At 44.1% G+C, this 14,005-nt stretch overlaps 1 protein-coding gene across 1 annotated transcript in view; it reads right to left on the reverse strand.

Moving 5' to 3' along the window:
* Positions 1-11,676: 11,676 nt before the first annotated feature.
* The window catches only part of CAMK1D (calcium/calmodulin dependent protein kinase ID), a 154,672-nt gene continuing 152,343 nt past the window's right edge, over positions 11,677-14,005 (reverse strand). The window contains exon 11 of the mRNA XM_060257866.1: positions 11,677-12,250. Within this exon, the coding sequence (XP_060113849.1) occupies positions 12,132-12,250 (119 nt within the window). The 3' untranslated portion in view covers positions 11,677-12,131. The remainder of the gene's footprint in view (positions 12,251-14,005) is intronic.

The raw sequence follows: 14,005 nt of genomic DNA on the forward strand, positions 1-14,005 counted from the left end.
TGAAGAATTGTTTGGTCTTATATTGCTTTACTAGTTTATTATAAGAATTTTTTTTATTTTACACTAGTGAGAGAATAAAGGATGTAGTATTTAAGGAGATTTTTATACTTGTAGGTAGGAAGATTTGAGTAGTATATTGGGAGATAGAATTACAACTGATATATATTGTACTGGCTTCTGTTTCTTTTTCTCCCACTCTCTAAAGTTCCCTTTTCTCTCTTTCCCCCTCTTTTTATGTATTATCTGCAATGCTTCTTTATTGTAGTTTAAAACAATAAAACTTTTTAAAAATCAAAAGGCTTAGAAGACTCTTGGGAACTGTTTATTCTTTTGGAAGGGGTGTGTGTGTGCCTTTAAATCTCACTGATGAGAGCTATATGGGCTCGGCGAGCAGGCAGAGCAATGTGGCTCTGTGAAGTATGTGTGAGAAAGAAAGAGAAGCATTTGTTTGGAGTAAAACTCCACCCCTGCCCGCTCTGTTTTCCTGTTAGTCTGGAGAAGTTTGTGGGAATAACAGATGGTTATGTTCACCAATTCCTCAGTAAATTGCCCCAGTGAGATTACAAATGGGTGGGCTTGCAAACTCTTTATTTTGGCCTCTCTCTCTCTCTGTGAGATGGGCCATTGGCCTGATCCAACATGGCTTTTCTTAAGTTCTTATGTTCTCTCTCTCTCTCTCTCTCTCTGTGAGAGAGAGAACATAAGAATTTAAGAGAAGCCATGTTGGATCAGGCCAATGGCCCATCCAGTCCAACACTCTGTTACACAGTGGCAAAAAAAAGAGCCATCAGGAGGTCCATCAGTGGGGCCAGGACACCAGAAGCCCTCCCACTGTGCTCCCCCAAGCACCAAGAATACAGAGCATCACTGCCCCAGACAGAGAGTTCCAACAATAAGCTGTGGCTAATAGCCACTGATGGATTTCTGCTCCATATGTTTATTCAATCCCCTCTTGAAGCTGTCTATGCCTGTAGCCGCCATAACTTATGGCAGTGAATTCCATGTGTTAATCACACTTTGGGTAAAGAAGTACTTCCTTTTATCCGTTCTAACCTGATGGCTCAGCAATTACATTGAATGTCCATGAGTTCTCATATTGTGAGAAATGGAGAAAAGTACTTCTTTCTCTACTCTCTCTATCCCATGCATAATCTTGTAAACCTCTATCATGTCATCCCTCAGTCGACGTTTCTCCAAGCTAAAGAGCCCCAAGTGTTTTAACCTTTCTTCATAGGGAAAGTGTTCCAACCCTTTAATCATTCTAGTTGCCCTTTTCTGGACTTTTTCCAATGCTATAAGATCCTTTTTGAGGTGCGGTGACCAGAATTGTACACAGTATTCCAAATAGGCTGCACAATTGATTTATTCAGGGACATTATGCTACTGGCTGATTTGTTTTCAATTATCTTCCTAATAATTCCCAGCGTAGCATTGGCCTTTTTTTTATTGCAGTCACACACTGTCTCGACATTTTCAGTGAGTTAACTACCACAACCCCAAGATCTCTCTCTTGGTCAGTTTCTGCCAGTTCACAACCCATCAACTTGTATTTGTAATTGAGATTCTTGGCTCCAATTTGTATTACATTGCACTTGGTCACACTGAACCTCATTTGCCCCGTTGACTCCCACTCACCCAGCCTCAACAGATCCCTTGGGAGTGCCTCACAACCCTCTCTGGTTCTCACCACCCTCAACAATTTAGTGTCATCCACAAACTTAGCTGCTTCACGGCTTACTCCCAACTCCAAATCATTTATGAACAAGTTAAAAAGCATTGGACCCAGTACTGAGCCCTGCAGCACCCCACTGCTTACCACCCTTCACTGAGAAAATTGCCCATTTATACTCACTCTCTGCTTCCTATTCATTAGCCAGTATTTGATCCACAAGAGGACTTGTCCTTTTACCCCATAACTCTCGAGCTTACTAAGTGCCATTTGATTAGGAATATAATCAAAAGCTTTCTGGAAGTCAAGGTAAACAACATCTATTGGGTCCCCTTTGTCCACATGTTTGTTCACTCACTCAAAGAATACTAACAGGTTAGTGAGATAAGATCTTCCCTTACCGAACCCATGCTGAGTCTTCCTCAGTAACTTTTGTTCATCAATGTGCCTACTAATTCTCTCTTTGATAACGGTTTCCACCAACTTTCCCAGTATTGAAGTTAGACTGGTCTGTAATTTCCTGGATCTCCTCTGGAACCATTTTTAAAGATGGGGTGACATTTGCTACCTTCCATTCCTCAGGAACAGAGGCAGATTTCAATGAAAGATTACATATTTTTGTCAGGAGATCCACAAGTTCACCTTCAAGTTTTTTCAGAACTCTTGGATGTATGCCATCCGAACCTGGTGACTTATCAGTTTTTAATTTGTCTATCAGTTGTAGGACCTCCTCTCTTGTCACCTCAATCTGACTCAGGTCTTTCAACACACCTCACAAAATCAGCAGTTCTGGAGTGGGCAGACACTTCTCATCTTCCACAGTGAAGACAGAGGCAAAAAATGCATTCAGCTTCTCAGCCATTTCCCTATCCTCCTTCAGTAATCATTTTAACCCCTTGGTCATCCAAGGGCCCCACTACCTCCCTGAGTGGTTTCCTGCTTCTAATGGATTTGAAGAAATTTTTATTGTTGGTCTTTATGTTTTTTGCAATATGTTTCCTACCATCCCTTTTTGCCTGCCTGATCACAGACTTGCATTTGATTTGCCACAGCCTGTGTTCCATTTTATTAACCTCACTTGGACTACCTTTCCACCGCTTAAAGGAATCCTGCTGGGGAGTTGAACTCATTTGTTATGAGGGCTGGATCTTCACCTTGTCAGGCCGGGTCATGTGTGTCATAAAATGTAATTCCAGGTAGAGGAGATATAAATTTTATAAAGAACACAGACAAACACACACTCAGCCTAATCCATCTCACTGGCTTGTTGAGCCTCAGCCAACAGAAGGAAGAGAGGCTTGGCTCAGTAGCTCAGCTGTGCAGTTGAGAGAGCCTGGCAAAGCTAGCTCTCCTTCCTCCACTTCCTCCCCAAGGGAGGAGGTTTGCTCTGCAGTTCCCATGTGACTGAGCAAGCCTGGCAAAGCAAGTTGTGATGCAGAAGAAAGTAAGAGAGGGAGAAGAAAACAGACAACGGTGAGTTGCTCGGGGGCCTGACAGGAGCTCTCTGACGGCCTGATTCAACCCCCGGGCCACAAGTTTGACATCCCTGTTTTACAGCTTCCATTACTTTTTGTTAACCATGCTGGCTTTTTTAAAATACCTATTTGTGCCTTTCCTGACTTGTGGTATATATTTTATCTGAGCTTCTAGGACTGTAGTTTTAAACAGCCTCCAAGCTTCCCCAAGGGTTTCAACTCTATTTACCTTTCCTTTCAGTTTCCTTCTCACATGCCTCCTCATCTCAGAGAAGTTACCCCTTTTAAAGTTAAAAGTGATTCTGTTAGTCTTTTTAAGCAACTCCCATTTATACAAATAGTGAAATCAACAAAATTATGGTCACTTCTCCCAAGCACCGCAATCACTTTTACATCTCTCACCAGATCAAGGGCATTACTTAGGACCAAGTCCAGGATCGCCCCACCCTGGTAGGTTCTGTGACCATCTGCTCCATAGCACAATCATTGAGAGCATCTAGAAACTCAATCTCTTTCTCCCAATCAGAACACATATTGACCCAATCAATGTATGGGTAGTTAAAATCACCTATTATGACAGTTTTTATGTTTAGCCACTATCTTTAATTCTTTCATGATTTTATAATCATCCTCTATCTTTTGATCTGGTGGCCGATAACAAACTACCAGAATTAAACGTCCTTTTGGACCCACTATTTCAACTCAAAGCATTTCTATAAGCGAATCGAATTCTCTGACCTTCTCAATCTTACTGGACTGTATACCGTCTCTGACATACAGAGCCACCCCACCTCCAACCCTTCCTTCCCTATCGTTCCAATATAATTTATATCCAGGAATCACCGTGTCCCACTGATTCTTCTCATTCCACCAAGTTTCTGAAATACCCACAATGTCTATATTTCCCCCCAGCACTAACCATTCCAACTCCCCAATTTTACCTCAGACACTTCTAGCATTTGTATATAAACATATATAATTTCCCATGCATGTTAGGCCCGCAACCTTCCTCCTGCTGCCTCAAGACTTTGGCAGGCAGTCCATACTATTTGTCACCATCTCAGTGGACAACTCTAATCCGTTGCCCAGTAGAAAAGTAACAGCTAACCTGTCATCTCTTTGAGATTAGTCATTCCGAACCAGAGACATTTCATCTCCTGTCAGCTTTTCCTCAAGATTCAGTTTAAAAACTGCTCTGCCACCTTTTTGATATTAAGCAACAGAAGCCTGGTTCCTTCTGGGGACAAGTGGAGACCATCTCTTTTGTACGGCTCCCGCTTGTTCCAAAAAGCATCCCAGTGCCTAACAAACTCGAACCCTTCCTCCCTACACCATTGTCTCATCCATGCATTGAGACTCCTAATTTGTGCCTGTCTCTCCGGCCCTGTGCATGGACAGGTAGCACTTCTGAGAAGGCTACCTTGGAGGTTCTGGCCTTGAGTCTCCTGTCTAGAGAGAGAGAGAGAGAACTTTCATTTAGTGGAAGAGCAGCCAGTTGCTGGAGGGAAGAGGAAATAGCTATTGTATTCAGGGGACCTTCCCTGCTGTATTTTTATTTATCTTAGGGAAAGGGAAAGTCTCCTGACTCCAACCCCAAAGTCCCCAGATGTTTTCTGAGTTGGACCTGGCAACACTATGCTCTGTTGTCCATAGGGAAGGTGTTTTGATTAAAATGATTCAGGCTGACTGGGATTTAATCAGAAATGAGCAGCATTTACTGTATCTTGTGATCACTGGTAAATTGATAGTGTTCACTGATCAAAATCTAAGTATCATAGAGACTTTATTGGAGAAAGAAAATCTGAGCCAAAGTGGCGAATTAATAAATGTTTAAGTACATTTTTATTTTATTTAGTGGGAGAAGTTAGCCTTGTCTAGGGCTGGCCCTGACTGGGTGGCTCTCTAACACATTCTATTATTCCATTCTCTTCTACAAAGGGCCTTTCCACCATGAATTGGAACATCATCTTTCCTTCTCGCCCTTTTAAATTTTGTATTAAACATCCAGCCTGATGAAGAGTTCTAGGAAACTCAAAAGCTTCCTCACTGTACTGTTCAAAGGGCACCAAATGCCATAGCCCTGCTTCAAAGCTACCCACTGCTTGAACAGTAGGGCAAGTAACAATATAGTTCAAGGCAACCTACTTTCAACAAATGGCAATTCTCTGTCATTTAGTTAAAAAAAAAAAGACCATACTTTTGGCTCATTCCTTTACTAGACCTAATATATTTAAAATTTTTCCCCAGGAGTAAGCAGATTTTTTTTTCACCTGCAGCAAGAGTTTCTGACTAAGATGTCTACTCACCCTCACTATGGGTGTGTTCACACACACTACATAATGTGCTTTGCAGCTGAATTTTTACTGTGTAAGAATAGCAAAATCCACTTGCAAACAGTCACTGTGTGAAAGCACCATATGTTTTCCAGCTATTAGAACTGGATGAAACTTCAGATAGGCCTACCTCTATCATAGTTGAAGAGAAGTCACTCTGAATATATCTGTATGAATTCTAAGATAAAAACCAATGGAAGGTTATGCATTTTAGCTGCTAACATCTGGAATACTATTACTGGTTCTTTTCAGAATGTCCACTTGAATATATCGGAGATTTTATGTCAAACGAAGAGCTTTTGGCCTAGGGAAAAAGGGTGAAATTTTTCTCAAGGAAAAAAGGAACAGCTCAGTGGGGACTCCTAGATTTACAAAACAGAAGATAAACACAATCTAATTAGACATAATAGGTTGAATGCTATGTCTAGATGATACCAAAACAATATGGACAGCCATGAAAATCCATATATCCTAAATTAAGGGAGATTGGGAACAGTAGAAGAAAACAGTCAGGTTGTACTTAGTTCCTGGTATGTTCCAGCCAAACAGAAACATTTATAGTTCCCTTTGTTCCAGTGGAAGAAAATACTGTGCTTAACTTTGGCTAAATTGCATGCTGACATGGCTTGGATGGTTATTCTAAGAAGACAGGAAATGTTGTTATTCCCCTGTCCTGCTCATGAAAGGCATTTGAATGGCTGCCTATGGAAACAAAAGAGGGATTTGGGGTCTGCTTCAGATAGGCCTACCTCTTTCAACTCTGCATAAAAAAGATGAGATCAGTAGATTATGTACAGAACTGCCAGACCAGTGGTCTGCCTAGCCATGAAAAATTATTGGCATAGGCTGGCAGGGGCTCTCCAAACTAATTCAGGCACAGTTCTGCTCCCTGAGAGATCCTTTACTGGAGACTGAACCCACTATCTTGCGGATTTTCTTTTCCACTGAACAATGGTTAACAAAGATAAGGAAATAGAGTCATGATCGAAGCAAAGGCAACCTTGACTTGGTTCACTAAGGAGAGATCATGGGACCCTTTTACTAGATTTTCTCCTGGAGTCCAAACCCTTTTGAAGTTGGGGGGATACAGATGAGCTAACTTCAAGGGCTGGTGTGGTCGGGCTTCTGCGGCGATCCATGGTCTGGCAGAGGAGAGGACCCACTATATATTTCTCCTATCCATACCAACCAGGAGGGAGATATATACTTTTGGTTTGATACTTTTGGTTTGGTGTAGTAGTTAAGTGCGTAGACTCTTTTTGGTTAAGTGTGTAGACTCTTGTCTGGGAGAGCCGGGTGTGATTCCCTATTCCTCCACATGCACTTGTTGATATGACCTTGAGTCAGTCACAAGTTCTCTCAGAGCTGTTCTGCTCTAGAGCAGTTCTGTGAGAGCTTTCTCAGTTCCACCTACCTCACAGGAGGGGAGGGGAAGGAGATTGTAAACTGCTCTGAGACTTCTTCGGGCAGTGAAGGGCAGGGTATAAATCCATCTCTTCCTCCTCGTCCTCTTCTTCTTCTTCCCCTGTATAATGCTGCAGGAGTATCTGGGTCCATCTCTCCTTAGCTGCTGGATGAAGCACTTGGGGAAGGGCTGAAGCTCAGTGGCAGAGCATCTGTTTGGTATGCATGTTCAGTCCTCTGCATTTTCAGTTAAAGGGATTAGGTAGTAGGTGATGTAAAACACCTCTACCTAAGACTGTGGAGAGCTGCTGCCAGTCTGAGTAAACAATACTAGTCCTGATGGACCAAAAAGGTCTAAATCAGGGTTTCCTAAACTCCCCCCCCCCCACCCCGTGGCCCGGTTATTTTTACACTTCTCCTTCGTGGCCCACAAAAATTTGGGGGTAGAGCTGGGAGACAGGAAATCATGTACAAACGAGCCTAAAACCCTTTGAATATTTTGTTTAAGGAAGATAGGAGAATAGTGGGATTTTGCAATGCAATTTTAAAAATAAAACATCAAGGAAAAGCACAAGGATAACACAGCAGAAAACTAAAAATATAAAATGCTCTCTCTGGGAAAACATGAAATGGCAGGGCATTTCAAGCTTCTCTCCCCCGCACCCCAGGTCTACTCAGATTAGCAATGGGAAGGAAGGAAGGAAGGAGGGAGGGAGGGAGGGAGGGAGGGAAGGAAGGAAGGAAGGAAGGAAGGAAGGAAGGAAGGAAGGAAGGAAGGAAGGAAGGAAGGGAGGGAGGGAGGGAGGGAGGGAGGAAGGGAGGATAGGGAAAGAGAGAGAGAGAAAGAAAGAAAGAAAGAAAGAAAGAAAGAAAGAGAAAGAAAGAAAGAAAGAAAGAAAGAAAGAAAGAAAGAAAGAAAGAAAGAAAGAAAGAAAGAAAGAAAGAAAGAAAGAAAGAAAGAAAGAAAGAAAGAAAGAAAGAAAGAAAGAAAGAGGGAAAAGGAAAACATGAAACGGCAGCCTCGGAAAACATGAAATGGCAGAGTATTTCAAGCTTCTTTCCCCTCCCCCCTGCTCTACTTAGATTAGCACTGGCAAGGAAGGAAGGAAGAAGACAGGGGAAAAGAGAGAGAGGAAGGAAGTAAGGGGGAAAGAATGACTGACAGAAAGAGAGAAAGAGAAAGAAAGAGAGAAAGAAAGGAAAACATAAAATGGTAGCCTCGGAAAACATGAAATGGCAGGGCATTTCAAGCTTCTTCCGCCCCCTCCCTCTACTCAGATTAGGAAAAGGAAGGAAGGAAGGAGACAGGGGAAAAGATTGACAGAGAGAGAGAGGAAGGAAAGTGGGAAATAAAGCAAGTAGACAAGGTAAAAGAAAGACTGACTGACAGAAAGAAAGAAAGAATGAATGGGAGGGAGGGGGAGAGAGTTGGAAACAAACAAAGAAAAAAGAAAAAAGAAAGAGAAAGAGAAAGGAAATAGGAATGAAGGAAAAGGGAGAGAAGGAATGAAAGAAAGGAGAGACAAAAGGAAGAAAGGAAAAGAAAAGAAAAACAGAAAGAAACAGGATGTGAGCAACTCACCTTTTAAACTGCTGGGTCCCCTGACCTCTGCTGGCCAGGGGGAAGTCAGGCCTAGTTTGAGCAGCAGCTCTAACAAACCGCGTCTTGAAAGAGTGCTGTGACTGATCCCTCTGCCGCACTTCCTGGATGGGAAGGAAGTGTGGGGGAGGCAGCAGCCACAGCGCCCTTTTCAGACATGGTTTGTTTGAGCTGCCACTAGCCTGCTCCGGCACTGATTGAGTGCTCAGTGCGGTTTTCCCCACCAATCAGGTGATTGGCAGGGGGCCCCTTTACACAGCCTGAAATTGACCTGTGGCGGGGGAGGGAAGGAGGGAGGAAGCGCGGGGGGCGTGACAGCGGGGGGCATGATGCCACGGGGGACGTCAATGAGAGACCCTGCAACCTGGCATTGAGGCCTGTGTGGCTCAGTGCCGGATCGCGACCCTGCCATTGGGAAACGCCGGTCTAAATCATCATAAGGCAGCTTCACATGTTCATGTATGCAAGTGAGAAAGGAGAGTGTGACTCTTGCAGTCCTTTAGATCCCACTGCAAACTACTTGAACCACTGGAGCTTAAAGAGGAGTGAATGAGTTGTGCTGTACTCTCTCCTCCAGGTGGGTGAGTTTGTGCATGCATGTGTGCATGAGGGGAAAGCAACATTTTGGTAGGCCACTGGAGAGCATCTTTCCCCAGCCCCCAAATCTGGAGCCAGTTCTTCAATGATCTCTAAGATCTGAAAATTTTGCTAAGCGTACCTAATGAGTTAGGGCGGACTTGTTCATCTCTAGCACATTAGATGCCTGCAAATGTTAAACATGCAAAAGAAAGTGGAAACAAGATTCTGTTTTAATGAGCAGCTGGGAGAATGAGTATCTGTTTAAATCTCCTAGGCTTATATGGCTCTTCTCTTCACATGGGTTAGTCCTTCTCACTTCTGATCATGTACAACAGCTCATGGAAGAGTAAGCACGAAGAGCCGTTATATTTACCTATGCAGCCCTTCCCATCAGAAGTTCGCTACATGCTTTATCAAATATAATAAGCACAGAGCAGGGATAGGTAAATGCAAAAAAACCCCGAACCGAGAATAGTTATGTATGAAGATGTTGGTGTGTTAGTGAACTAAAAAGGCTGTGGGGGAAGATACAAGGATTGCATTAGGGTTTGTAGGCTCTTTTGGGATCAAGTGCCGTGTTCTACTGGAGAAAGTTTTCCTTCCAGACGTTTCGTTCTCAGCTGCGGAGAACATCCTCAGTGGCGTTGCAGCCGGAGCAGGAGCTCAGACCTGCATGCAGCAGCCACACTCAATGCACAGCAGCCAAGAAGGTCAGAGCGCCTGCTCCGGCTGCAACGCCACTGAGGATGTTCTCCGCAGCTGAGAACGAAACGTCTGGAAGGAAAACTTTCTCCAGTAGAACACGGCACTTGATCCCAAAAGAGCCTACAAACTCTAATGATGTTACCAGCCGTGAAAACCTGAAATCTTTGAAAAGGATTGCACTTAGCCAGATACATAAGCAGGGTCAGCACCTGTCAGAAGCCCCCTTGGGTTTCTGCCACTGAAGGCACTCTCTGCTGCTGCTTTTGAAGGCTAGCTATTAAACCATTTGGTGTTTCTATTTGGATGTTATTTTGTTTTTTTCCCCTTTGCCCCTTTCCTCCCCCCACCCCCTTGCTCAAACATTTGGAATCTCTCTCATGTCCTGGGAAAGTAATAACACCAACAGGAATCATGCTCCAACAATGTGAATAGTAGCCTCGAACTATTCACCTACTCGTGCGTTAATTTCCCTTTAATCTAGTGTCTAGGGCCGGACTCACTTGCTAACCCTATTTCTTTGATATGTATTCTGGTTTAGAAGAAGAAGATATTGGATTTGTACCCCACCCTTCACCTCTGAATCTCAGAGTTTCAGAGCGGCTTACAAGCTCCTTTACCTTCCTCCCCTACAACAGACACCCTGTGAGGTAGGTGGGGCTGAGAGAGCTCTCAAAGAAGCTGCCCTTTCAAGGAAAGCTCTGTGAGAACTTTGGCTGACCCAAGGCCATTTCAGCAGCTGCAAGAGGAAGAGTGGGAAATCAAACTCAGTTCTCCCAGATAAGAGTTTGCACGCTTAACCACTACACCAAACTGGCTGTACCAAACTAGCTAAAAATGAAAATAGAGTTTTATGACCATGACCGGGGTGGGGGGGGGAGACAGTAGTTGAGGTATTTTAACATGTCATGTCTTCAGTTTGGCATTCCTGGCAAATGCCTCGATGGGGCTCAGATGGCCTGTAATGAATGAAGCCTCTTCTAAACCAGAGAACTCTGTGTGAGCATTACTTGCAGGTCTTACAGCACCTCAGGGACCTTCTCAGACCTAGCTGGTAGCTGCATGGGTATGGGAGGCACTGCCAGGCATAAGCCAAGGCCTTTTCTTTTTTCTGTATACCTGGGCCAGGTGAGCACTGTCAGTGTTTATGGACTTAGACAGAGAACTAGCCCTGTTTATTTCACAAACTATCTTTGTGCTGCTCTTCTGCACACATGCTGGGGGTTGGCTGCCACTGGTATAGATGTTTTAAAAGGGAAAACATTCATAAGCAATTTATGGAAGCAGAACACAGGCAAGAGAGGTCCAACTCACCCTACCTGTCTCTCTGAAATGGACCTTGTTTACCTCACTGGGGCTTTTCCACTCAGGGTTGTACAAAGGCATGGGCGCACCACAATGTACATAAACATGCACAGCATTGTGTTGCCGCATGTATGTCAAGAATATTTTAGGAGTTTCCCTCCTGACCCCCACCTCCCAAACAAAGAATTACTTCGAGCAATGCTATTGAATGAAGGGAACAAAACTGAAAGCTAGGGTTGAAGAGATGGAAGGCACAGCAACAGAAGAGGGCAGAGCCTGGCAGAAAGTGAGAGGAAGTGTCACGCACAGCTTCCTTTTCAACCCAATTCTTATAACGAAGCATAGCTTGGGCTACAGGTTCACAGCACCAACTTAGGATGAGGCTGCATTACAGCAACCTTACACATGACGGGAACTAACCTTAATTCCTATCCACTTCGTCTCCAAGAGAAGTTGGATGAAAGTTGTAAACGTTCACAATCACTGCAAAATCCAGACAAGCTTGTGATACAGTGTTAGGAATCTAAGGACAAATGTCTATGCCTTTGAAACCATCGAGGTTTGAAAATGTCCATGTGAGTTTAAACAAAACCGATTCAGCTGAGAAATACAGGAAAAGCCCAAAACAAAAATTTATAATGCTTTGAAATAAAGTCCATTTAAATAATCCAGTTGAGACCTTTAGTCAATGACAAAAAAAACCCACGTATTGTTATCTACGTTGAGAAAAGAGTAAATGACTGAGGAACTACTGTGAGTGTCCATTAGTTTGTACATTCCTAGATCCATTCCATCAATATCAGATACTCTTGGGCCTGATCCAGACCCCCTCCCTCCCATCCTGTGGAAGTCATTAAAGTTTGTGATAAATGCAACATTTCAGAATTGCAGTATAAAATATGGACATTGAAAAAAAATTCTTCTTTTCCTCTTGTTGTTTGCTGAGTTTGCAACATAGGATGAAATCACTGGGTGAAGGTTTGCCCGCCTGCCCATCGGTATGCCCACCTGGGCATGTCCCCCACTTCTGACCTCCTCCTGTAGCGGTAGGTGGCAGCTCTGGATCACTTGGTCCCTGTATGCACTGTTGTTACTGTGGTCTGCCTGGTTCTTCTCTCTCCTACAGCTGAAATGCCAGATGAAGCCGATGATGCAAAACTACAGAGAGTAGATGGGGATATATCTGGGGAGGGGGAAAGGACCAGAAATCACCAATGAGTCAAGTGTAATGTTATGACAAGAATGTGAAGAGAGAGGTCCCCAGACGTTGAAACTGTAAGCCTTTTTCAAATTTTGAGTGGGGGGAAAGAAGGGCACACCATACAATTGTTGCTACAAGGCTGGAGCCCACCACCAAATGGCTGCCAGAGGGGTCCAAGACCAGCTCTTTATTTGGGGGAAGTTATGTTGTTTGGTTTCAGCTTTCAAAGGAAGAGGCAGCCACATGGAGAAGCAGCCAGCCAGAGATGAAGAATCATCTGGATGGCTCAGTTCAGAAGTTGTCTGCAGGCTGGAATCACCACCACTGAACACTGGACAAACTGTATTCAGAGAGCTTGCATCTGTTCTCAGCAGCAGAGAAAAGCTGATCATGCATACACATTCTCACACTGCTTTACCACTCATCTACTGCTACCTCCCTTTCTTTTCTACTGTTGGTTCCATTCAGGGCTTTTTTTGAAGAGGAAGCCCAGCAGGAACTCATTTGCATATTAGGCCACACACCCCTGACACCAAGCCAGCCAGAACTGCATTCATGTGCCTTCCTGCGCAAAAAAAGCCCTGATCCCATTCCTTTGGGCAATAAAACATATACATTTCAAAGTGAGTGACTTAGAGAAGGGAGGTGTCCCCCTCTTTCCTTTATAGTTGCCTCATCCAATGCTCATTAATAAACAGTGGCCATGGACCTGATCCATGTCTAACAAAACTGTTTAAACGAAGATTTTGTCCATTTAAAAATGCTCAAAGGGCCCACCCCAATTGCCCTTTTGAAAGTGCCAAAACAGGCTGGTCCCCCTGCCCCACGGGCCTGGGGCCTCATGGCATTTTGGAGAAAATCTCTAAAATAACATTGGCAGACATGAGTGGGACCGGTGAATGCTTCTTAGGGTCAAACTACATGATACCTGTTACATGAATCAGGTCAAGGGCATGGCCATTTCTACTCTGGAAAGCAGTGGAGGAGGGAAGGCTGATGCCTCTCCTCCCTCCGTGCAATGTTCACAAGCTGCACTGAGCTCCCTAATTATATGTGTGACCGAAAGGATCCTGGTTGCGAATACAAAAGGCAGAGAAGGAGTGGGAGGAATGCTTCAAACTGAACAGGTGCAAAAGTGGCACATGCAACCCATCTCAGCTACTTTCGAAACAGACATCCTACGATGCTCTGGAGGACGGTGAGAAGCTCGAATCGACCCAAAACAAGCACACTAGGTCTGAATGTAGGTCATGATCTTTATGAAGGGCTCAGGATCTCTTGTTTCCAAGTACAGAGATAAAAGAACATCAGTGTCTGTGGCCAAGCTGAGGGCACCCGCCTTAGATGCAGCTGCATGACATAAGCTCAGCTATCTATTAGCAGAAAGCCAACAGAAACTCTCAATTTCCGTTCTGTTTCTGTTGTGTACGCAGACCTCATTGGGTCTTCTTGGGTGTTCCTGCAACGGCTCATTGGAGCCCTAAGGACTGAGCTTGGGGGCTCAGGAACAATGCTCCAATCATGGGCCCCCTGCTAGTTTGAATGATCCAATAACATATTTGCATGGGAACCCTGAGTCCCCCTGTGAGCCCCGTTAACCAAGCCAGTCTTTGAGTGCAGCCTCTACTATGCTGTACCTAACAAAGAGCTGAGGATCACGACCACCTCGCCTCTTCATTCCATTGAACCCACTATATTATAGTGGCAATGAGGATGGGATCCAGATGAGTGAAGCCC

Source organism: Heteronotia binoei, chromosome 17 (genome assembly GCF_032191835.1).
Source record: "Heteronotia binoei isolate CCM8104 ecotype False Entrance Well chromosome 17, APGP_CSIRO_Hbin_v1, whole genome shotgun sequence".
In the NCBI taxonomy this organism is placed as follows: Eukaryota; Metazoa; Chordata; class Lepidosauria; order Squamata; family Gekkonidae; genus Heteronotia; species Heteronotia binoei.